General features: G+C 36.6%; 1 protein-coding gene across 3 annotated transcripts in view; it reads right to left on the bottom strand.

The window, feature by feature from the left end:
• Positions 1 to 26,822, bottom strand: part of SPAG6 (sperm associated antigen 6) — a 71,071-nt gene that overhangs the window by 9,816 nt on the left and 34,433 nt on the right. For 2 of the 3 annotated variants that reach the window (XM_024253200.2, XM_054521806.1), the window contains exons 5-8: positions 14,073 to 14,278; positions 13,029 to 13,202; positions 11,714 to 11,866; positions 9,100 to 9,291 (exon numbers count right to left, since the gene is read on the bottom strand). In XM_024253200.2, coding sequence (XP_024108968.1) covers positions 9,100 to 9,291; positions 11,714 to 11,866; positions 13,029 to 13,202; positions 14,073 to 14,278 — 725 coding nt within the window. 3 annotated transcript variants of the gene reach the window in all.

Below are 26,822 nucleotides of genomic sequence, written 5' to 3'. Positions count from 1 at the left end.
TACCTAGAAGAAAATTAAAATTATAAAGCACAAAGTTACAGACTATAAATTAATATGTACTATATTAGAGTAAAAATTTGTATACAGGAAACTGAGATAACTAATACATCCCATTTCTTCTTATCAACAAATACGAGAAAATAATTTAGTTTTTTGAAGAATGTCATTATCAGGCATTCTATATTCTCCATGATTTCATGGCTTATACCTATGCAGTCAGAAGTGGCTACAGTGTGCATTATTCAATGAGCATTTGCAGAGGTGCTGCTATAGCTGGTAGGTAGACATTTCCCCATTCACAGAAGCAAAACAGATAGGATCTACTCAACTGCAGATCTTCTCAATACAGGGAGTGTATCACCCACAAGCAGAAGAATACGTACCATATGTACCATTTCTACCTGCTCCTGCACTCCGTATTTCAAGGTGACATCATGTGGTGCTGACCCTTGCTACAAGTGGAGAAAAACCCTGATGGGGCTGCAGCACATTATGGCAGCCAGCCCTCAGGCCATGGTTGGTTGTGATTCATTTTCTTTGTCTTAAAGGCTGTCCCCTTCAGTTTGGAAAGCTTCACAACAATTGGGTTTGTCTCCAGTTATTTTCCACTAGAATTCCACATCTGCTTGTCTGAGGTTTTGTGCTTCAGTGCTCCCTTATGGCTTTTCTCTTCACCTATTCTCTCTCTGAGGCCTTACCCAACCTGGTCTTCTGGGATCACCATATTGTTTTGCTATTGAGTGTTTTGCAGTGCTCTCGAAATGTCAAGGAGCATTGTGATTTTCACATCATGAACTTTGTAATTGGTAAATCTATTCAGCAAAACTTTATCACAGGTGTGTTATTAGTAAAGAATCTCTTGAATTTAAGGTTTCCTGGAGACCCAGGCTAAGCACTCTTGCATAGCCTCTTATTGCTTGATACATTTATCCTCAAACACTGTTTTATAAATTAGATTAAATAAAACAAGGAATGTAAAATATGCAGCCCAGCTTTTTCCCACAAGTAGTATAATGTAAGTTGGAATTAAACTCTCAATTCCCAACATAATTGGGAACTATCTTAAATCGTGATAATCTTAGCAAGCTAACAAATTTAACTTCACTGTTATCAGTGAAAATGTTCTTGAACAGTGTAGTAGAAATCGCATACACTGTACAATAAAGACAGCCTTATTCTAGTAGTTCTAAGTTAATGTATTGTCAAGTTATTAATCAAGAACTGTAGAAAAGAGTCTAATGACACTAGAAATTCACTGAGCTTTACAATCTTTCATGTGGAAGAAATATAATCAGCTTATGATTATATTCTTCTAGATAGAAATGTATATCATAATTAATAATCAGCTGTATTATCCAGCATGATAGAAATCCTAGTTACTTAAGACTTTCTTTACATGTCTATTTGACAATGAAAAGGAATGAAGTACTGACACATGCAACAACATGAATGAACCTCACAAATGTTACCCTTAGTGAAAGAGGACAGGCACAAAAGTTCACATATTGTATAATTTCATTTATATGGATTGTCCAGAAAAGTCAAATTCAGAAACACAGAAAGTAGATTAATAGTTGTCTGGAGCTGGTGGGTATAATTGAGAGGAGGAAGACAGAGTGACTACAAATGGGCATGAGGTTTCCTTCTGGGATGATGAAAATGTTCTGAAATTTGATTGTGAAGATGGTTGCACAATTCTGTAAATTTACTAAAAATCATTAAATTGTGTATCTAAAATGAGTGAATTTATGGTATGTAAATTATATCTCAATAAAGTTGTTAAAAAGACTTAAACTCACCCAGGTGCGGTGGCTCAGGCCTGTAATCCCAGCACTTTGGGAGGCCAAGGGAGATGGATCGTCAGGAGTTCGAGACCAGCCTGGCCAACATGGTGAAACCCTGTCTCTACTAAAAATACAAAAATTAGCCAGGTATGGTGGTGGGTGCCTGTAGTCCCGGCTACTCAGGAGGCTGAGGCAGGAGAATCACTTGAACCCAGGAGGTGGAGGTTGCAGTGAGCTGAGATCGTGCCATTGCACTCCAGCCTGGGCAACAGAGTGAGACTCTGTCTCAAAAAAAAATAAAAAAAAAACAAACTTAAACTCCTTTCTTGAATTGCAAATATTTTCTCCAAGTTTGTGTGGCTTGTCTTTTCATTTTCTTAATGTTAACCTTTTCTTTTTTAAAGACAGGATCTCACTTTGTTACCCAGGCTGCAGGGCAGTGTCAGGATCATAGCTCACTGCAGCCTCAAATTCTTGGGCTCAAGCAATCCTCCTGCCTTAGCCTCCCAAATAGCTAGGACTACAGGGAGGTACCACCACACTCTGCTAGTTTTGTTTTGTTTTTTGTAGAGATAGGGTCTCACTATGTTGTCCACGCTGGTCTCAAAACGCCTAACCTCAAGTGATCCTCTTGCCTTGTCCTCCAAAGTGTTGGGATTACAGGCATAAGCCATGTGCCCAGGCTTAATGGTGTCTTTGGAAGCATAAGAGGTTTTTTTTTCATTTTGATGAAATATAATTTATCAATTTTTAAAATCACTTGTGTTTAGGTAAAATATCTAAAAAATAATTGCCTAACCTGAGGTCACACATATTTATTCCTAGGTTTCTTCTAAGAGTTTATAGTCTTAACACTTATATTTAGATCCATGATCCATTTTGAGATAACTCTGGTATATGGTATGAGATAGGGGTCCAAATTAATATTTTTACTTGAGGATACAATTATCCCAGCACCTTTGTTGAAAAGACTATTCTTTCCACATTAAATTGCCTTGGCATCTTTGTGAAAAATCAATTGATGATAAAAAGGGTTTATTTCAGATTCTCAATTCAATTCCATTGATACATATGTCTTTCTGTAACCAAGTACCACATTATCTTGATTACTATAGCTTTGTGGTACATTTTGAAATTGGGGAGTGTTAAGTTCTTCATTTTCAAGATTGTTTTGCTAGTCTGGGTTCTTTTCATTTCCACATGAATTTTCAGATAAGCTTCTCAATTTCTGGGGGAAAAAAAAAGCCAGCTAGGATTTTGATAGAGATTATGTTAAATACATAGATCAATTTGGAGTATTGCCAGTTTAACAATATTGAATCTTCCAGTCCATGAACATGGAATGTCTTATAATTTATTTTTTAAGTAATGTTTTATAGTTTTCAGTGTACTAGTCTTAAACTTTTGTTAATTTGTATGTATTTAATTCTTGATGTTATTATGAATAACATTATTTTCTTAACTTCATATTTGAATTGTTTATTACCTGTACATGAAAATACAATTGAGAGGCCAGCAGCAGTGGCTCACGCCTGTAATCCCAGCCACTTTGGGAGGCCGAGGCAGGTGGATCATTTGAGCTCAGGAGTTCAAGACAAGCCTGGCCAACATGGCAAAACCCTGTCTCTACTAAAAATACCAAAAAAATTAGCCAGGCATGGTGGTACATGCCTGTAATCCCAACTACTCAGGAGGCTGAGGCACAAGAATCACTTGAACCTGGGAGGTGGAGATTGCAGTAAACTGAGATTGCATCACTGCAATCCAGCCTGGGCAGCAGCCCAGCCTGGGCAACAGAGTGAGACCCTGTCTCAAAAAAGGAAATACAATTGATTTCTGTATATTGATCTTGTATCCCATGACTTTGTTGAACTCTTATTAGCTCTATGATTTGTGTGTGTGCGTGTGTGCGTTTGTTGGTGTGTATGAATTCCTTAGGATTTTTTTACATATAAGATCATGTCACATGTTGGTTTTAAGATTCGTTACCTTCTAGAAGATATGCATTATGATTGGTTGTTTATGGCTGTGAGCAAAATAAAATAGCCCTTACAACTCCATACCATGAATTGTACAGAAATTTTACGGGGTCAAAAAAACTCTCCTATTTACCTAGTTCAGTAAATCAAGTAATATCTTACCTTGAGCTAATGAATAACAGATTATAAATTTTCCTAATTGTCATTGCATTTAGTAGTTAATGTTTATCCTTAGACACAATATATGACGATGTCAGAGAAGGAATCCTGGGCTATCTATTGAGGGCATTCTGAGGGTTTGGGCCTGGTTTACCTATTAACTAGCATAGCATCTACAGTTCTAACTTTATTCATTTTTCAGTCATTCTAAAAACTGACTGTATCCTCCCTGATTAGGGCTATTGGAAAAACCACAGTAAGTAACAACACTATTTTTTTTTACCTCTTAACACTACACATAAAAATAGCAATTAACAAAATAAAATTGACAATACTATGGGAAACCAATACAATTTCAATTGTTTTTCACTAAAAATTGGAAGAATACCAAAAATTACTAATTGTTGCTTTCCTTAGTAGATTATTGATATGGCTTGCTCTCAGTGTTGGAGAGTAAACCATATCAACGGTGTGGCCTGCTATCAGTGGTGGGGCCTGGTGGGTCATGACTGGATCATGGGGGTGGCTTCTGATGGTTTAGCACCATCCCCCTAGTGCTGTCTCATGGTAGAGTTTGTATTGGTCTGTTTCCATGCAGCTGATAAAGACATACCCGACATGGGGAAGAAAAAGAGGTTTAATTGGAGTTTCAGTTCCACAAGGCTGGGGAGGCCTCAGAATCACAGCAGGTGGCAAAACGCACTTCTTACATGGCAGCAGCAAGAGAAAATGAGAAAGATGCAAAAGTGGAAACCCCTGATAAAACCATCTGCTATCATGAGACTTAATCCCTACACAAGAACAGTATGGGGAAAACCACCCCCATGATTCAAATTATCTCCCACCAGGTCCCTCCCACAACACTTGGGAATTATGGGAGTACAATTCAAGATGAGATTTGGCTGGGGACACAGAGCCAAACTATATCAGAGTTCTCATGAGATCTGCTTGTTTAAAAGCATGTAGCACCTCCCCCTTCGCTCCCTCTCTCCTGCTCTGCCATGTGAAGACATTCTTATTTCCCCTTTGCCTTCTGCCATGATTGTAAGTTTTATGAGGCCTCCCAGCCATGCTTCCTGTACAGCATGCAGAACTGTGAGTCAATTAAACTTCTTCATCAATTACCCAGTCTCAGGTAGTTATTTACAGCAGTGTGAGAACAGGCTAACACAATTATCTCGAATGAAAACTGCTCAAAAATTTTAAAAAATTCTTTTCAGAAAGTTATTTTTGTTCTGAAAGCATTGTGGTCCAAAGAGTAATAGCTATTAAGATGAAGAGGAACACAGGAGTAAATCTTTATGACCTTTGGTTAGACAAAGCCTTCTTAGATACAACACAAGAAGCATATGCAACAACAACAAAAATAGATCAATTGAATTTCATTAAAATTTAAAACTTTTGTGCTGCAGACAATATGATCAAGAAAAGAAGACAACCCACAGAATGTGAGAAAATACTTGTAAATCATACATCTGATAAGATCTTGCATCCAGAATATACAAAGAACTCTTATAACTCAATAATAAAAAGATAAATAACCCAGTTTAAAATGAGCAAAGGGTCTGAATAGACATCTCTCTAAAGAAGATGTATGAACAGCCAATAAACATATGGAAAGATTTTCAACATCATTAGCCATTTGACAAATGCAAATCAAAACCACAATGAGATACCAATTCAAACCCACTAGGATGGCTACAATCAAAAATAAAGATAATAACAAGAGTTGACAAAGATGTGGAAAAAGTGGAACCATCATACCTTGCTGGTAGTACAATGGAAAACAGTTGGGCAGTTTCTCGAGATGTTAAACAGAGTTTAACATCCCTGGGTAAATACCCAAGAGAAATGAAAACATACATCCACACGAAAACTTGTTACAATAATGTTTATAACAGCATTATTCATAATAGTCAAGAGTAGAAATAATCCAACATCCATCAGCTGGTAAATGGATAAACAAAATGTGACATATTAATACAATGGAATATTATTTGGCAATAGAAAGGAACAAAATACTGATATATGCCACAACATGGACAAACTGTGAAACTTCAACTAAGTAGTAAAGAAGGCAGGCACATGGTTAGGTGTGGTGGCTCACACCTCTTATCCCAGTGCTTTGGGAGGTCAAGGTGGGGGACTGCTTGAGGCCAGGAGTTCAAGACCAGCCTGGGCAACACAGTGAGACCCTGTCTCTCCAAAAAAGAAAAAATTAATTAGCCAGATGTGGCAGTACACACCTGTAGTCTTAGCTACTTGGGAGGCAGAGGCAGAAGGATCACTTGGGCCCAGGAGTTCAAGGCTGCAATGAGTTGATTATGCCACTGCACTCCAGTCTGCAACAGAAAGAAACCCTATCTCTAAAAAGGTTATATATGTTGTATGATTCCATTTAAATGAAATGTCCAAAAGAGACAAATCCATAGAGACAGAAAGTAAATTAATGGTTGCCTGGGGCTAGGCAGAGGGGATACAGAATCACAGCTAATGGGTAGCATTTCTTTTATGGGGAATAAAAATATTCTAAAATTAGATAGTGGTGATGGTTTCATAATTCTGTAAACATACCCAAAACCATTCAATGGTACACTTTAAATGGATAAAGGTATGGCATGTGAACTATAGCTCAATAAAGCTGCTAAAAAATGAAGGGGAACAACTATTACCGTAAGAACATAATAATTAAATAATTATCTTAAACATAGTTTTATAACTAGAATGAGCTGATTCAAATGCCAAAGTAAGATGAAACATTTCAATATGATGCCTCTAAATCCAAACAAATAAAGGTATAACTGCCTGAATACTTTCATAACACGTAGATAAGCTTATTAGAAGAAAACTTCTTTTCCATTTTTATTAAGAGATTTGGAATAACATGGGAGCAAATAGTAAGAAAATCTATAGAATGTGAGAAAGTATTTACAAGTCATACTTTTTATAAGAACTTGTACCCAGAATATACAAAGAACTCTTACAATTCAATAATAAAAAGATAAGTAACCCAATTTAAAATGAGCAAAGGATCTGAATAGATATTTCTCCAAAGAAAACATGAGAGAAATTACAAAAGATTGCTCATTGGTTCTCCTGCATGGAAACCAATTAGAGAATGCTTACAGAAGCTGACATGCCTTTGGGACAAAATGAACTTCAACATGGGCTTATAATTTGAAAGCTGCCATAGAGTAACAAATAAGAAATACCATTAGACGGTTCTTGACACTCTTGGATACACTTTTCCCTACTGAGATGGTGTCAAATCGAACAGGTTTGGATGAACTTTTATTCTATACCCTTTAAAATAACAACTGATAGAATTCAAGAGACCATGGGGAAAGAAAAAAGAATGATCAAATCCCTACAATAATAAAATATCTGGATGGGCTTGAAGCCTTTAAAAGATTGTTGATGGAATAATGACTGGTAAAGATCCCACTTTTTAACTTACTACTCAGTGTATTTCCTGAAAGTAATACTGTACTAAATATAGGCAGAAGGAAGTCAATTTCTATTAGTTAACCTAAAAATACCACTTGTTAAACACAATGAAATTTATCTTACTTCAAAAAGTGAAGTTTTCAAATGTATTTTTCTCCAGTGATATGTATACAACATAGTATCATAATAATTTATTAAAAGGTAAGTTATATAAGGTAGTAGTATATAAAAAGTACATACTCTTACCTAAGGGACTATTTGCAAGGGCTTCTCAAGCTGAAATTAGTATTGAGTCCACTATTAATGATTTATGCTCTAGCTCATACATCTCTTTACTTTATTCCCAAAACTTAAGAGGAAACTCAGGAGGACGGCAGGAGAGGATGGAAGAGGAGAAGGAAAGAAGGAGGAGAAAAACAACAATGATAATGAGTTAAAGAAATACGAAGCCAAAAGAGGACTACATATATAGGTTAAAATTATATACATGTATACATGTATATCAGCTGTGCTTGGACAACTTAAAGCTGGGAATAGAGTTTTGGTTTCTCACCAGAAAGTTAAAGAGACGTGCTAAACTAGAAAAGACCTTACATTGTTAATCTTTCTCTCTTTACCAAGCATTGCCAAAGAATGCACATGTGAGAGACATATGAAGGAAGTTCTAAATCTATTAAATTATTGTTGGTCTAGAAAGCCTTATAAAAACTGAAAAAAAAAAGTTAAATCTTAGAAACCAATTTCCCTCAATGCATTAGTAGAGAAATAATATGCAAACATGACCAAATATACATAAATTTACTTTTATAAAATTTACAAGTCAAATAGATAATTCGCTATACATAACTTTCAGAGTCCCTTAAGCGTATAGTTCAAGTAAACTTCCCATCTCATTATGCCATCTAAAGTTAAGTTTCACCAAATTGTTTTCCTATTTGTTAGTTTACTGTTTTAATTACAATTTAAATGTAATTTAATTTACTGTTAAATTATTGTCTGTTCTGTGAACTTCCCTCAATCCAAGTCAATTTTACAAGCTGCTTTCAAAAACTTACAAGTTTTCCTAATAGGAACTATGCTGGAAAACATTTTATTTCTTTTTTTTTAATTCTAAAATCATTAAACAATCCATCCTTCTTCATATTCATGTTTTGTGAAGCATTTTATTGCTAGTAATATTTCAGAAAATCTGCCTTTTAAAAATGCATGATTTAAAAATATTTAATTTAGTGAGTCTTATAGACAATTTTTTAAAGAAACAAATATAAGACATATAATTAAAAGGTCAGGTGGCCTTGGAATTAAAGAGGTAAATTATGGGTTCAAAAATACCCTCTGACTAGTTATATGATACATTTGAAAGGTACCTTAAATTCTTTTGGATTCCACTTTTAAATGTAAAATGAACTAGAGGTCTCTCCAGCAAATTCGAACTAAAAAATTCTATTATTATTCAATTCCTACTTCATAAGAAAAGTCAACAGGAATGTAGAATGCATTAACCATTCATTTTACAAACAACTTTGCACCCATAGAGAATTTTCTCTAAAATATATCACTGATTTTTAGAGACAGGGTAACTCATTTTCAAAGAAGAGTGAAGTCAATTCTGATAAATTTGTATTTCTTGACTCATAAAACAATATTGTCCATGATGAAAACAAAGAGATTTGAAATGACATATTTTTTAAATGAGCCAAAATCTTCATAAAACAGAATTAAGCACTTACTTTTACTTGGAGATCCTCAGAACTTTCTGTTGACATGTACAAAGAAAGCAGAACTGGCAAAGCATTTGTGACTGCAACAGCCCGTGCGTGTTCAGGAGTGTGTCTTCCAATCTGTCCTAAGGCCCAAGCAGCTGCAGCCTTAATATGATCTTCCGGTTCTTCTGACAAGCAGACTGACAACTGGGGTACACCCTGCAGCGTGGATCAAAAGAGCAAGTGTTATGAATCTAGAGCAGGATTAAAGAGTCTTCCATGTCTCTCAAACATGAGAAGAAATCATTTCGGCCTTGATCCTTTTTTCCTTAAACGGTTCAATAAATGAGCACATCACAGGGGCTGTCATTTCTTAAGTCAATAAAATGACTAGAACTAAATTACCTTAATTATCGGTAACAGTTCAACTAAACCAAGAATTTCTCTACTAGCTTTTACCCCCCAAATAGAGAGGTATTTAACCAGACAACAGATGTCACAGACTAGGAAATAGGCAAAGCCAGATTTTACTGTGACAAACTAAAAATGTTTAGAATTTTAAAATCATTTATTTTCCTTTGTTAAAAAGTTTAGAATATTTAAAGAAATTGTCTTTTCACCAAATATAATAAACCTGATATAATAAGCCTGAGAATAAAATAAATCAGTAAGAATCCTAAGTACCTTGTCAATGGAATATATTCACTAACACCTTTCCTGAAACAGTACATAAATAATTTTCCATCAATTATGGTCAACTTTTAAATTATAGTTCTTTCCACTTTAACATGACTGAATGTCAAAACAATGATTACTTTTGTTACACAGCACATGCTTACATTTTGCATCTTATGCTTCAATTTTATCTAAATAATAAAAACAGAATAAACTAAAGAGCCTCAAATACATTACATTTTGTATACCCAAGGAACAATTTAGAAAAATCAAATTCTAATTCCAAATTCTGTATAGGTGTAATTTTCTGACTAATTTGAATATATGGTAATCACCTTAAATTTGGTACCACAAAAAAAGATCACATGGTTATGCTACCACAGCAAAGGCCAGAATCATCATATGTACTTTTATTCTTTGCTTTTTAATTTGGTTATTAAGACCAATTTCCTGAAGAGGTCAGCTATATTTCTTCATTGGCTTCTTTCCTACAACTAAAAATGTATGTCTGCCAATATTAAAGGTCAGACCTGTCTTCAGAATGAAGCAACTTTCCAGAAAGCCCACATGTCCAGGATGTAACAAGACTGAAGAAGCAGGAGGAAAAGGAGACTGTGCCTCTACTCCATCCCCAAAGCTCTGACTTGTTGGCCTCTATTATAATGAATAACAAATAAGATAAGGCATGCAAATTTGCTTTAAAATTACTATTTAAATGTAAGGTATTATTGTTAGTCTTTATAGTACCACACAGGAAAAGCAGAGTGCTACCATACTATGTGGCTTGTCTGAAACTGCTGGAGTTTCAGCAAGCAACACCTTGATCTCTATCTGAAAAACAAACCAAGTGAGAAAGGCCAGCAGCAACCTTAGACCAAAGAAGGGGAGAGCTCCCTGCTTAATTTCAGGAAGGCATATGGGAAGCAATGGCAATTGCTTCTTCTTTCATCATTCTTCCCATGCAGAAGCTTCATGACTATCCACAAAAGAACCAAGGATCAAAAACCTGGTAACATCCTTACCATGACCCTTCAGAAAGCACCACTATTGCTCTAGTCACTATCACGGTCTGTGGTAGTAGAAGAACAAAAGGAAAAGAGCAGGATAAAAGGGAGTAAAGCAAAGAATTATCAGGAAATAGGTAGAAAATAAAGATCTGAGGCTCCTTTCTTTTCTGAGGATTAGTAAGGGATAAAAAAAAATCCACGTTTCTGTTTAACATACAGCAGCAGGTTTTCTATGCTGATAAGAAACCCACACCCCAGAGGGTCAACACACACACTGTAAGCACACAGGCTTTGAAGCATTTGTCCAGAGATCAATATTTATTCATTAGCACACATTTCGTAAGCACCTACTATGTGCCAGGGCTGCACTAGATGAGGGGTTCTTACAAAATTGTGAACTGAGATAAAGCAAAAGCCCTAGAGCAAGGAAACAAAAATGCTGCTATCTGACATGTGCTCTGAATTGCCTAAATCTAAGAAGAGAAATAGTTCATAAAAGCTGAAGAAGAGAAAGTGGATAAAAAGGGATGTCCTAGCCATTGTCATCTCCCACTCAAGTGGCAGGAAATGGAGGGGTATATAGACCTCCCAGAATACTGAAAATTACTACTGGGCATGTCATTTACAAATAGGTGTTTCTAACCAAGGTAAGCTTTACATGTTTGTAGATATGTACAATTAATCCTTCAAGATACAAATAAACGTAATATTTAAATACAGATAATACTAATGCTCAAAATAGTTGATATTCTGTTGATGAGAAATGCTGAGTAAAACTTTAAACTTCACATTACCTTGCTAATAAAACTTGCTAATAAGCATTGAAACAATCAAAATTTTTTTCAGGTAATTTTTTTGCTCCAGTCAGTTATATTTTGTATTCTGTGGGAGAACATTAATCTGTGGTTCTGTCTTAGAATTTCTTACTGCAACTAGAAGAAAACGAAGCAAGAACAAACCTTAGAAATGATGACTGCCATTGCTAGGTTCTCAGAATGAGCTGCTACATAACCAAGCATCATGATGCCAGGCAGCCGTGTGTTCCCTTTGCAGGACCCAATGCAGTCAATCACGGCAGCAACCCCTCCTGCGTTAACTACCAGCTGTGAAAGCTAAGCGATGGGAACAAGAGTTAGATCACCAGGACCCTATGATGGTCTTTAAATACAGTTTAATATTGCCACACTCTATTTAGAACCTAAAAACAACTGGTGAAATTGAATTATCATTTAGTGAAATTATTATATTTATTAAAGAAATACACAAGTACAATAAACCTGCTAGTTCAAATGCACAAACTGTGAGGCGCTTTATTCTGTGGTTCAATTTTTCATGCATCGATGGCACAACTTTTCTCCCTATTATAATGGATGTCAAAATTCCTCATGTAGACTCTAAGCCTAGGGCTAGTTCATAACTAACTACTGAAACCCCCCATCACAATGGATGAGTATGAAGCAGATTAATCACTGAATGGTGAAAGACAACGTCAGACTTGAAATATTCTAACCTAATTAGTCCCCCTTTGCTAGTAATGATTACTAGCTGAGTGCACTTTAATTTTGAAAAATCTCAAGCAAATAAAGATGTTAGATGAAATAAACAATGAGGACTTAAAGTTTAATGAAATAAAAATTGATTAGTCAAAATATACACAGAAAAAAGATACGTCAGAATCAACACAGGCTTGCTTTCTCTCTATTTCTTTCCCATCTAGGAACTCAGAGCAGGAAATCACCATGTAAGAGCAGCTACTGGAGTGGTCACAGTAGGCCAGGGGACCTTTGTGATTTCTCCCAACCTGGAGCTATAATAGTGTTCTCACTACTCCCAGCTGACACAAAATGGTAAGGATGGCAAAGTTCCATTGTCCTCACAATCTAGAAATGGAAAGTTGGAAATGACTAGAAGCAGATTTCAAGCTCAAACTCTGCTAATATAACCCAGCGTTCTCAACTGGAGGCAGTTTTGCTCCCTGAGGAACACATGGCAAAGTATGGAGACATTTTTGATTGTCACCACTTGTGGGAGAAGGGTGCTTTTGGCATCTAGTGGGCAGAGGCTAGGGATCCTGCTAAACATCCGCCCTACAATGTGCAGGACCAGCTCCCCACAACAAAGAACTACCCAGTCCAAAACATCAGTAGAAGACGAGAAATCCTGACTCAACTAGATCATGTGCCACAACCCCTAGGCCCTGTAAACAAACTGATGTTTTATTTAAAAACTAAAACTAACTACTACATATTATTGTGCCTTGAAGTTTCTTTTCACCTCGGGTGTATGTTTTGCAATCTCTCTAATTAAAGTAGAAGCATTTTTCTTCACGTATTCATCCTTGTCCTTCAGACAGGTAAGTACAACTGGAAAAATCTCTGCTTCAACAACCATTTCTGCCAGATCCACGGAATGTTTTGAAACCTGACTGAGAGCTGAAAGGATCTGATGCTGTGAAGCAAAGACAAAACAAAACAAAATAATACAAAACACTATATAGCATCCACTACAGAGTTCAGATGTAATGTAAACAGTTTTATATATATTCAAATTCCTTTATAAAAGGAAAAAAATGTACATGCCTAAACAGCTTAAGATTTCTGAGTCTTGAGACATTCACATTCTAGTCTTATACCCAAGTTCTAAAAATTCCTAATTTCCAAAATTAGTTCTCAATATTTTGAAACTTTATCTATTACAGATGATTAAATAACATGACCTCTGGATGAATACCATTTCTTAATTATGCAACACTGAAATTGCTAATTTATGAGACAGGTGATCATTTAGTACAAAAATCATCAAGCAGAACAATATCTTTGACATGATGCTGATACCATTTCAAAGAATGTTCCATTGCTTAGTTAACGTTAACAATTTTAAAACATTATAGGATATAACTATTAGAATACAAAAGTATAATTGGTGACTATTAACTAAAAATCAGATTTTAGAAAGCTATAAAAAAGCTAAGATAAATATTGCAATTTCCATAAGAAACAATATTATAGTGGTGGATTCAAAAATCTTTAGGTCTTTTCCAAACCAGAGATTTAATCATTATGTGATTCTATATTTTAATTATTAATGTTAACACTGTTGTTACTTCTGATCTTGTACATAGTTTCCCCAATCACATCTTTATCTAATCCTTACAGTATTATTTTCACATATTAAGAGACCAAATACATAATATATTCATATCTGTTTTCAATGATAATTTATTAATTATTTTTAGATGCAAAATATTCACGTGTACACATTTCCATTTTCTTACATTATAAGAAGGCTGATGTATTTTTCAACCTTATTTTGAAATACCTTCAATTTAGCATCAGGGTTCAGGATCATCTGGGCTAGGTGAGCAACAGCTCCCGCATCCACTACTGTCTGTGCTAACTCTGGAGAATGCTTTGCAATATCACTGAGGGCCGAAGCAGCAATCCTTTTCAAAGCAATTTCTGGCTCCTGGATACAGAGTACTAAAAGAGGAACAGCTCCTGCATCCACCACAGCTTGTGACAGTTCTGTGGGTCCAAGAAAAGTAATTAAGTGAGTATGGGTGACTGACCCTTGTGCAAGCCATTTTTCACCCTGACAGATACAGCAAAGAAAAACGGGGAGGGTGTACTTCACTCTCTCGACATCTGCATTTCAAATCAGGCTTCCTGGTTTCATAAACCATGTGGACCAATCCTGAGCTGAAAAGAATACAGGTCAATAGATGGACCTCCATTTACATGAACACATTTGAGGTAGATTAGGCTGAAATGGCTTGTTATTCTTTTTTTTTTTTTTTTTAAGAGACTAAGCAGATGTCAGCTGTTTAAGCTCTGACAATTCTGCACTTCTCAGTAGACAAGCATTTTATGCATGGTTTACAATAACAGAGAAAATTTAAGTACCAAAAATTTACCAACCACACTAATTAGGCAGTATTTTGCGCTATTTACGTGAGTAAACGTTAACTCGAATCTTGTGCCAATAATGTCAATTTTTAAATTCCTTTTATCTTTTAGTACTTTTAAAAGATTTTTTAAAAATTTCATACAAAATAGAAAGCTGCCTTTTCATTGTACATATAAAAATACTTTCAAAAATGAGATCTACTACTAATCAATAAACTTTTGTATATAAATGCTAATGTTTAGATACAAGAATAAATTTATCTTACTCTCGTCAGAAATCAAGCACATATCTTTTGAATATACATGTTGATTTACTTGTATGTCCAAGAATAGCAGCTACAAAATTAGCACACTTTAAATTACAGATAATGGGAGACAGGCAAGCAAACCCATATAATATTATGAAAAAACTGCCTTTTGAGAAGCATAAAGCACCACACACAGTTACAGATTCTACTCACATTGTATTCACAGCCCCTCTTACTGAATTACAGACACCCATTTCTGGAATCTCTTCCTTTCAAAATATGTTCTTATTTTCCCAGATGTGTAGTGCCTTAGTTATATATAAATGTCTTAACTGTCAAGCTAAGAGCTCTATTTAGCATATCACTTAAAGACTTTAATTTGAAGATAATACAGTGTTTGATTTTCAAAGTATTGGTAATATCACAACTTCTAAAAGAAAATGTTAGCAAATACAGGTTAGTGTCCAATATTTGCTTTCCTTAAATTATCATAATTATCTTAGAAGTCCCAATATTGTATAAACAGTTCATTCATTCTTTCATTAAACAAGTATTAATTTCATTAAACAAGGCTATTAAGTGACAGGCTCATTCAACTCGGCGCCAATGACACACTTCTGCAAATTAACACTATATTCATTGGCAAAGGTATGTTTCAATTTTTAAAATTTGGTGTAAAAGCTAGTATACTATGGGAAGTTCTTATGTAATCTCAAGAACGAGAGGTAGATGAGAGGAATATATTTTGTTTTGCTTTGTTTTTAAAAAAGAAGACAATAGCCAACAGACGGCAGTATCAATCTAGCAATATAACAGGTTCCTCAGAAACAGCCTATGGGATGCTACTGCAATAGACTGAAGACCATGAAGACAGCAGCTGACACAGGTGGTCACTGTTTCTTTTCCCCCACCACACCCCCACACCCATCCAAAGGAAATGGGAAAAAAATATAAAATGTTATATTACATGTAATTTCTAAATAAAATACTCATTTTCTGATAATTAACATTCTGCTTAAGAATTCGACTCAATCCAAATTATACAAGTGTCATATAGTGATAATTTATATGTCCCTATTTAAGCACACCTGGAATATATATATATAGTGGGCCGAATATTTTGTTTTGATGTATTTTCACTTTTATACCCAGTTTCTAGGAGTAAAGAATATGCAGCAAACTACAACGGTTTAAAAGTACTATTAATAAAAACTCAAGGTGCTTTTTAAAAAAACATCTATTATCTATCTTTATAATTCCCATTCATTTGACCTTGTTCCTTGAGTAATTCTTGTTCCTTGAGTAATTCTTGAGTGCAATATCCTTCTTCCTTAGAATAACATAATGTTAATAAGAAAGCAAATTCTGTTCTTCTAACTTGTTACCCAAGTTTTCTATTCTCTCCAGAGTAGCAATGTTAGATGTGGGGAAGGCTGGGGATGGCCGTGGAAAAAGATTTGCCATGAAAGTAATGAAGTTTCCAAGGACCTAAAGTGGGCCTAGCAATTTTGTACTTGCAATTTCATATAGTTTACATCCCCAAATGTGTACATGGTTCTACTGGTCTTGAGTAGCACACTTTTTACTTAGAAGTATTGTTCTCCTAGCTTCAAACGTAAGTTAATATTAAACATCAGATAGTGAATGTATATACAGATAAGAATACAATAGGCCTAAATAATGTAGACTCTACATATTACACATCCAACAGGCTATTTCATTCTGCCTCTATCACTACTCTTTTTCCCATTATTGTTTCCTCTGGTGTTTCTATGCCAGTCACTGTTGGTATCTACCCAATAGCCATCGTCAGCTAGGGCATAGGCTTGTGAGCCAATCCTAGACCTAAGCAGAAGTCAGCTGGAAGCAACTGTGAAAGCTCTGTAATAAACTGAGATGCACAGCAGAAAATACTACCTCTTCTTTGTTGGACATGGTCATGTCTGCAAATAGCATCTGGAACTCCTACATCCATCTTGCAACTATAATGGAAGAAATCACCAATATGCTGAGGATGGCTGAGTACAAAAACGAAAAACATCTGGGTACTCCATGACATTGTTCAGCTGCAAAACCAGCTTTGGAACTGCCCTTACTCTGAACTTTGTGTCATGAGAATTTAAAAAATGTCCTTATTGCTTAAGCCACTTGTAGTTTACATGCTACAACTTACAGCTAAAAACATCCTGATATAATTCCTTCCTCTCTTATGCTTGGTGTCTGTACATGGTTTTCTCTCCTCTTTCACTCACTGAATGTTCATTAAGTGCTTACTATGTGCTGCACACTTGGCTAGATCTTGGGGAAAGGGAATAAAAACATTGTTCTGTTCTAGAAAACTCTGCTCAGAGTGAATACATGAACAGGCCACTGCAAGTACAGAGCAGAGCCAGGAATCAGGTCTGGAGCGTTCAGGGAAAATGTATACATAAGTATCATTTCAGTAAGTGCTTCCAACCTTCCTTCCTTCTCCTCTTTTCTTCTTTTTTTTCTGTATTTTCTTTCTTTCTTTCTTTCTTTCTTTCTTTTTTTTTTTTTTGAGATGGAGTCTCCCTCTGTTGCCCAGGCGGGAGTGCAGTGGCGTGATCTTGGCTCACTGCAACCTCCGCCTCCTGGGTTCGAGCAATTCTCTGCCTCAGCCTCTCGAGTAGCTGGGATTACAGGCACCTGCCACCACGCCCAGCTAATTTTTTGTATTTTTAGTGGAGACAGGGTTTCGCCATCTTGGCCAGGCTGGTCTTGAACTCCTGACCTCATGATCCACCCACCTCGGCCTCCTAAAGTGCTGGGATTACAGGCGTGAGCCACTGCGTCCAGCTTTTTCTGTATTTTCTACTAGAAAAAAACCAGCAGCAACCAAACACATACAAAACTCTGCACACCTAAAAATCACTTCCCATAGGAGAAATCTCATGAAGTTCATTTTAAACTCAAACATGGAAATGAGTTTTTAGATATCCAATTATCACACTTATGAAACCAAAGATTGATATGTACCGACTTAAATGCTCAAAAAAGGTTGACCAAAAAAAGCAGTGAGCCAAGAAATTTATCTTCAGTCCCTGAAAATATCATTGCCTCATTTCAAATTTTAAGTAAATCTTCAAAAAATTTTTATAATATATCTTCCATTACACAATAATATGTGACATATCCTATACTGTTATATAATAAACAAGATTAAAAACTGGTTATAACTATGTCTAAAAATGCAAAGAGAAAAGGCTACATGTTATACCAACATGCTAACAGCATTTATACTGGGTTGATGGTACTATGGGTGGTATATTTTTTCTCTGTTTGCCAAATTTTCTTCAATGTGATTTTTAAAAAAGTAAATATAAGCATGTCTCTTGCCCATACATATAGCTACTGCTGGGCCTAACTGTACTAACATTATTATTACAAAGAAAAAAAACAAATATAAAATGTTTAGCTTATTTTTTAATATAGCAGAAAGTTTCTTATTTTAAAAGATGGTGGAATATATGTCTTCTTTAATAAAGCACACCTAAATAATGCACATCATACATACTACACATCCAACAGGCTACTTCATCCTGCCTCTATCACTATTTTTAAAATAAATTATATGAAAAGAGTGTATAATTCTTCTTCAAAGAATTAATAATATATACTAGAAATAATATTCATTTACTTTTTCACACTTACCCTGCTGCCTTAATTCATACCCTTATTAAAGTTAAAATATTACATTTTTTAAACATTAGGGGTTATTTATTTTTAACCTTTTTTTTAACTGCAAACTGTCAGAGGAAACTATCCAATAGTTTTCTTATTCATGAATAATAATTAAAGTTGTTTATTGCATATATGTACACAAAAATGTACAGTCACCAAATTTGATGATCAGTTGTTTTTAGTAAAGGAATAACTAGTTTTATTTGGCTTAGGAGTAGCTCATTTTGAGTGAAGAAACTGAGGCAGCCTCCTCTGTGGTACTGTGACAAGGGAGGGGGAAGCGTCATCTTTTCACACTTCTCTGCCTCTCTCAGTTTTTCCATAATTCTTTCCAACAACATTTATGAGGGTTATGTGCATACAGTTTTTTGATCAGTAAAAACTTGGGGTGACAAGACTTTGCTTCTCACACAGTTGCATTTTCTTAAGAATTTCATTCTGTGCTGTTCTTGGAATCTGGGTTTTTGGTTTGTTTGGTTTTTTCCTAATGAAGGGCTAAGCTTGCAGTGATCTGTCAGTAACAGGCATGAGAAGTGTTGCAATTTAAGTGGATCAAAATCTTCAACTTAGAATAATCAAAAACCTCAGTATGACTTTAGGTTTAAGTTTAAAACAAAAAGAGAACGTAAATTAAAAGGAGTACTTTTAAGATCAACAACATTCATAAGATTAGTATTATCTAAAGCTGCATGAGTGGAACATTAGAAATAACTCTGTGTTGACTGGAAGGGAAGAGAGCAGACAGGAATGCCCCTTAGCATAGTATAAGTATGGTTGTTACTAGGTAAATAAGACAAAAGTAATCTTCCTTTAATAGTGCCCCAGTGACTTCAATTACGTCATGGCTAGTTGTCTGTTTAGATCAGAAGTGGTCAATGCAAATGACCACAGGGCCCGGGAAAGTAACTAAAATAAATGAAGCCACAGGACATTAAAAAAAAAAAAAAAAGGTCGGGGAGTGGGAGAGCAGTAGTGAAGTGCAAAAGCCTAGGGACCATCTACAAGGGGCAGCAGTGTCTTAGTTTCAGTCCAGTGTTGCTATGTAGGAATATAGGCCTACTGTTGTCAGGACTTTTTTTTTTTTTTTTTTAATGTGAAATTGCCTGGTTTTTAAGTGTTAGCAATTTTTTTTTTTTTTTTTGAAGAACACTGTGTGAGACAACATAGTGCTGGCCAAATAAAACACACCTCTCTGTGGGCCTGCTACAGCCTGAACCACCCCATTTTACAACCATAGACTTAAATCTTACACCCTCTAAAACAGCCTGTGCGGGGCTTTCTGGGTATGGAAAGGTGATGTTCTTTCTACTTTTAATTTTTGAAGTCATGTTTGGGGTCACAGAGGAAGAACAACTATTGTGGTTACATAAGAAAATTCAGAGAATTCCAAGAAATTAATAAAAACCTAAAAATTGACTCATAAGAAAGGATTACTCTAAACATATGATACTCGAATAATCTTTCAGCTCATAATGGAGATGTGAGACAGAAGAATTTGAGCAAACAAGTGATCATGAGGACTCACAAAAAGAATTCAAAATGAAGAGGTTCTCCAAAAAGAAAAAAGAAAAAAATGTGTATCCAGCACACTAATTAAAATACTCCTCTGGAACTCTAATCTCTTTAAACTTTATTGCTTTTTAATTTTTTTTCAAACACTGCTTTTAACTGTCTCTAAGCCCTACCAAAGTTATATTTTGTTTCATTAAAAAATACAAGAAAGTTATAAATTAATCATTTCTTTGCAGTTAGGTGGCCCTATTTATCAGTTTGAAGATGGGCTGGTTTTTGCCATAAAAATATACAGCTGTATCACTTCAAAAGCTTTTTGAAATAAAGCAGGTTTAAAAAAAAAAAAATCTACATTTTGCCTGGGTACAGTGGCTCATGCCTGTAATCCTAGCACTTTGGGAGCCTGAGGTAGGCAGATTGCTTGAAGCCAGGAGTTCAAAACCAACTTGGACAACAGGGCAAAACCCCATCTCTACGAGAAACAAAAAAACCACAAAAATTAGCCAGGCATGGTGGCAAGCACCTGTAGCTACTCGGGAGGCTGAGGTGGAAGGACCCCTTGAACCCAGGAGGCAGAAGTTTCTGTGAGCCAAGATCACGTTGCTTCACTTCAGCCTGGGCAAAAGAGCAAGACCCCATCTCAAAACAAACAAACAAACAAACAAAACCTACCTTTAAAATTGGCTGCCACTTATATGATATTAATGTTATGTTAATAATAATTCCTCATCCCATTCAACCAAATTTTTCATGATTGGGTGAAATTATAATAACAAATATGTTGCTGCAATTACCAAAGCTGGTTATTTACTGGTAACTCCAGTATGATTTTGGTAATAGCACTTCCAAAGTAAAAGAAATCTGTTGGCCAGGCGCAGTGCCTCACTCCTGTACTCCCAGCACTTTGGGAGGCCAAGGTGGGAGGACTGCTTGCATCCAGGGGTTCAAGACCAGTGTGGGAAACAGAGAGAGACCCTGTCTCCAAAAAAAATCAAAAATTAGCTGGACATGGTGGCACGCGCCTGTAGTCTCAGCTACTCGGGAGGCTGAAGTGGGAGGATTGCTTGAGCCCAGGAGGTCAAGGCTACAGTGAGGTGTGATCATGCCACTGTACTCAGCCTAGGCAACCGAACAAGACCCTGTCTCAAAAAAAGAAAAATCTCTTTAGGTTTTGGTCTAACCCAGCTGTTTACAACTGGTTTAGTTATCTACTGCTATGTAACATCACACCAAATTTAGCAGCTTAAAACAGCAAACATTTATTATCTCATAGTTTCTGTAGGTCAAGAATCTAGGAGTGGCTTACCTGCCAGGTTCAGGCTCAAGACCTATCACTAGGCTACAATCAAGAAGTCAACTGGGGCTGCAGTCAGTTGAGGATATGTGTCCAGGCACACTCGTGGGAGGGTTAAAGGGGATCTTTAGTTCCGTGCCCTATGGGCCTCTACATAGGCTGCTCATGATGAGGCTTCCCCCAAAGTCAGTGATTCAAAAGAGAGGACCCAAGTGATTCAAAAGAGAAGACTCAAGATTATAAAAGACATTTCAGTCTTTTATAATCCAAGCCTGGACGTGGCGTAGCATTGCCTCTGCTATAGTGCGTTGGTGCAATGGGGGAGGGGACTACACAAGGATGTGAATAAGAGGAGGCAGGCATCATGGAGGCTGCTACCACAAAAAGCTTTGTTCTACTCCGACACATCTGCAAGACAACATCCCTCCATAGGCAACAGTGACTCACTAGAGCTATCATTCTCAGCTGAGAGATTGACATCTCCAATTGCAGGTGGAAGTGAGAAAAGCATAAAGGGAGAATTTGCATATTACTATGTAAAAGTCTTGAGTGATTTTTATATCTCACACACACACAAATGTCATTTTTCCTACTCTCATCATTTCTATCTTGCTTCCCTCCACCCAATCGTCAGAGCCATTAGTTTAACCCTAACACATGGGTTGAGTGTTTGAGAGCTTAAGGGTTAACATACATACATACATTTGCTTTAAAGGCGAAATAATTCTGGCTCCTTTAAAAAGTCAAGTGAGTCAAATAAGCCATTTATCTGGAGTTAACAGGGCTTTAGTAAGAAATTACAATCAGCTGGGAGGGAAGCCTGGTCTCACAGGACTCAAGTAAAAAGCAGCTTCAAAACATGGTAAGAAAAAGTCAAGAAGTGGAGACCAGACAAAAGGAAAGTGAGAAAAAACCAACAACAAAACACTTGGTTATAGCCTTGAACAACAATAGGCTGAGGAAATTTGAAGTCATTTTAGCTCCCATCCCCACCACTAATTTAGCATTAGACTTTTAACAGCTGAGACCAAGCTGAATAGAGTAACGCAAAACTACAGAGAGGGTCTGGAGTGTCCCGGTAAAGAAGAAAATAACTAAAATAATTGGAATTACATCTTTACAAAGTAATGCTTTTTGAATCTAGAAGTTGTTTCATTTGTTTCCCACCTGCTTTATATAGCATTTGCAACCATAGTTGTGGTTTCACTCTACCTATAACTTTGCATTTTGCTTAAAAAAAAAAAAAACCTGCCCAGACTTCACCACTTATGCAATGTATGCATGTAAGAAATCTGTACTCGTGGCCAGGCGCACTGGCTCACTCCTGTAATCCCAGAACTTAGGGAGGCTGAAGTGAGCAGATCACCTAAGGTCAGGAGTTCAGGACTAACCTGGCCAACATGGTGAAACCCTGTCTCTACTAAAAATACAAAAATTAGCCAGGCATGGTGGCATGCACCTGCAATCCCAGCTACTCGAGAGGCTGAGGTGGGTGAATCGCTTGAACCCAGGAGGCGGAGGTTGCAGTGAGATGAAGATTGCACCACTGCACTCCAGCCTGGGTGACAGAGTCAGACTCTGTCTCAAAAAGAAAAAAAAAAAAGAAAAGAATAGAAAAAAAGATCTGTACTTGTACCCCATAAATACATAACAATTTTTTAATTAATATACAAAAATAATTTTTAAAATAAATAATAGAAAAACAGTTTTAAAAACCAAGGAAAATGCATGTTATTATTCAAACTTCAAAGGTATTCACTCTTTGCTCCAGCCCAGTGCTAGGTAAGAAGTCCCTGTCTTCAAGGAGCACAATCTGATGGAGAAGGCTAGACAGCAAAAGGCCACAGGTACTCTGATGGGATTCTCTAGAACAGGTAAAAGAGAGAGAAAACAGAAAGAGGAAATAAAAATAAAACATTGGGAGGGTAATATGTCGATGTCGTGTTTTTATAAACGTGGTCCCTGGTCAGCAGTGCTTGCTGTGACTCCCCTGAGTGGTTCTCACACCCTCATGGGTTTCCACTGGCTACTTTTATTTCTGAGGATTCAGCTAACCCAACATTTTTAACAGTTGCCTAATATCCCACTGAGCAAATATGCCATCATTTACTTAACCAGTTTCCCACTTGAGGACATTTAATTAATTTTTGGTTTGGTTTGGTTTTGTTGTTTGCTATTATATAGTATAATGAACCTCCTTTGCATTCAGATTACATATTAGTTATCTATTGTCATGTAACACACAATCCCAAACTGAGCAGCTTAAAACATCATCACTTATTATTTCAGTGTTTCTGTGGGTCAAGAACTCAGGAGCAGCTCAGCTAGGTGGTTGTGGCTCAGAATTACAAAGTTGCTGTCCAATTGTCAGCTGGGGCAGTCACCTGAAGGTCCACCTTGAGGAGGATCTGCTTCCAGCTCAATCCCGTCATTGCTGGGAAGCCTCCATTCCTTGCTGGCTGCTGGAACCTCAGTTCTTCACCATGTGAACCTTTCCATAGGCCACCTAAGTGTCCATGTAACAGTTTCCCCTAGAGCAAGTGGCCCAAGAAAGATAGAGTGCCCGAGACAGAAGCACTGATTTTTTTTTTTTTCTCCAGAGGCAGGATCTCACTCTCACCCAGGCCAGAGTGCAGTGGCGCCGTCACAGCTCACTGCAGCCGGAAACTCCTGGGCTCAAGTGACCCTCCTCATCCTCCCAAGTAGCTGTATACCACTATACTCAGCTAATTTTTTTTTTTAAGAGATGAGATCTTGCTATGTTGCCCAGGCTAGTCTCAAACTCCCGGCCTTAGGCAATCCTCCCACCTTGGCCTCCCAAAGTGCTGGGACTATAGGCATAAGACACTGTGCTTGGCCTCTTATCTTTTATAACCTGTTCTCAGGAAGTGACATACCATGACCTCTGCTGGTCACACAGACCAGCCCTGGTATAATGCAGGAGAAGACTAAACAAGGGTCTGAAAACCAGGACACATGATACGGGAGGCTGGCTACTACAGGTCATACACACACACACACACACACACACACACACACACTCTTCCACAAGTATACATACATGCATGTATGTATACTTGTATACATGTATGTTTGTATACACGTATGTATAAACAAAAATAACACATATGTCTTTTTGAGACCACAGAATTACTAGCACATTGCCTTTTAACAAATATCTACAAAGCATAGACACAGTAATTTTATGTGCTACCCAATAGAAATATTATCCACATAATGTAATTTAAAACTCAAAATTAGCCACACTTTAAAAGTAAAAAGAAATAGATGAAAATAATTTTAATATACTTTAACACAATATATCTAAAATATAATTTCAACATGCAATCAATATTTTAAACATTTAGTGAGATATTTTACATTTTTTCACACTAAGCCTTGGAATCTAGTGTGTATTTTGCACTTACAGCATTTCTCAATTCAGCCACTAAATTTTCATCAAAAATGCTCAATAAGTATTTAGATTTCAAAAAGTTTACAGTTGAAAAGGTAGAGTCACATACCCAAGTTGCTCCAATTATACCTACAAATTTTTAAATAACTAAGTTGAGTATCAGTTTTTAAATTTACATTAATTAAATGGCAATAAAATAAAAAATGTAGCTCCTCAATGTGCACTAGCCTCAGTTCAAGTGTGCAAAAGTCTCACGTGAATAGAGGCTACCATACTGCTAACACTGTAGTGTCAGATCAAAAGGGATATAAAGAAATGGTCTGTGGCTAGTTATAGCATAGTGATACCAAAAACGCTAGAGGTCCTATCTTCAAAAATCCTTTGAGGTGGCCAGGCACAGTGGCTCACACCTGTAATCCCAGCACTTTGGGAGGCCGAAGCGGGAGGATCACAAGGTCAGGAGTTCAAGACGAGCCTGGTCAACATGGTGAAACCCCATGTCTACTAAAAATACAAAAATAAGCCAGGCGTAGTGGCAGGTGCCTGTAATCCCAGCTACTTGGGAGGCTAAGGCAGGAGAATCGCTTGAACCTGGGAGGCGGAAGTTGCCGCGATCACGCCATTGCACTCCAACCTGGGCAACGAGAGCAAAACTCCGTCTCGAAAAAAAAAAAGAAAATCCTTTGAGGCAATTAACTTATTCCACACTTTTAGAGCAAACTAGTTCATTCATCTAAAGCCCTGATAAGAGCAAACCAAGCTCCAAAAATTAACTGTGCAAAATCAGTCAGCTAACATGATGAGAATACAGCTCCTATTTTCCTGTAGACTGTGGATTTAAAAATCTATGGGAAAATAAGATGATGAACATGTCTTATCTCAAGGTACAATTCTTATGCTAACCAAGTCCTGAGCTTCTAATAGCAAACTCTCTTGTAGATGTTTGTGAAATGCTCAATTGGAGTACTTTCAAATTTCAGTCAAGTACATTTTGCTTCATTTGAATTTCTAGAAATTCAAATGTAAATAAAAGTGGGTTCCTCCCCCCAATATCAAAAAGGTATTAGGCAGATTTATATGCCAGTGACTGGAAAACAAACTAAGTTCAAGAAACAATAGAGAAACATGTCATGGTGCATTGTTCACACTTGGTTTATTTCCAAACCACCAGTATACAAAATATCCTTCTCTTTATCCACTCAGCACACATACACTTAATGACATTTCTCCCACAGGTATTTGCATAAAGCCAAAAACAAAGATTTAAACTAAAAGAACTGTAGATGTTATCAAGCAGAGGAGCTATTTTGTGGGACAAAGCACTTTCCTTCCTCTTACTACTGCATGTATCACTTCCTCCTGTTATTTCTATGCCAAGGACTGTTCAGTTGTTATCTGGATGTAACAAAGTTCTTGAGAAAGTAAAGATTCCTCTTTTTTGCCGTACAAAAAAGGTAACTCATAATTCATCTTTTTTTTTTTTTTTGAGACAGGGTCTCACTCTGTTGCCCAGGCTGGAGTTCAGTGGCACAATCATAGCTCACTGCAGCCTCAACCTCCTGAGCTCAAATGATCCTCCCACTTCAGCCTCCCAAATAGTTGAGACCACAGGTGCACACCACAACATCTGGTGAATTTATTTATTTTATTTATTTTTTAATACAGGGTTTCACTATGTTTCACAGACTGGTCTTGAATTCCTGGGCTCAAGTGATCCTCCCACCTCAGCCTCCCAAATTACTAGGATTACAGGCACGTGCCACTGTGCCCAGTTATAATTCATCTTTCATTTACTCTAATGTATAGTCACCCAATGCATTATATATGCTTTTTAATACAGTATTGTACATTGTGTCAGTGTTTGCCTAGCTGTCTAGATGACCTTCATGCTTATCTGTATTAATTTTTCTGCCTTAGATTATAAAGTCCCACACATGAGGTCTTAGTCAATTTATTTTACTTTATACAGTGGGAAAGATATGGGAACACTGA

The sequence above is a fragment of the Pongo abelii genome, chromosome 8 (genome assembly GCF_028885655.2).
Source record: "Pongo abelii isolate AG06213 chromosome 8, NHGRI_mPonAbe1-v2.0_pri, whole genome shotgun sequence".
Classification (NCBI taxonomy): Eukaryota; Metazoa; Chordata; class Mammalia; order Primates; family Hominidae; genus Pongo; species Pongo abelii.
The sequence above is the reverse complement of the archived record's forward strand: the minus strand, read 5'-3'. Positions and strand labels throughout refer to the sequence as shown.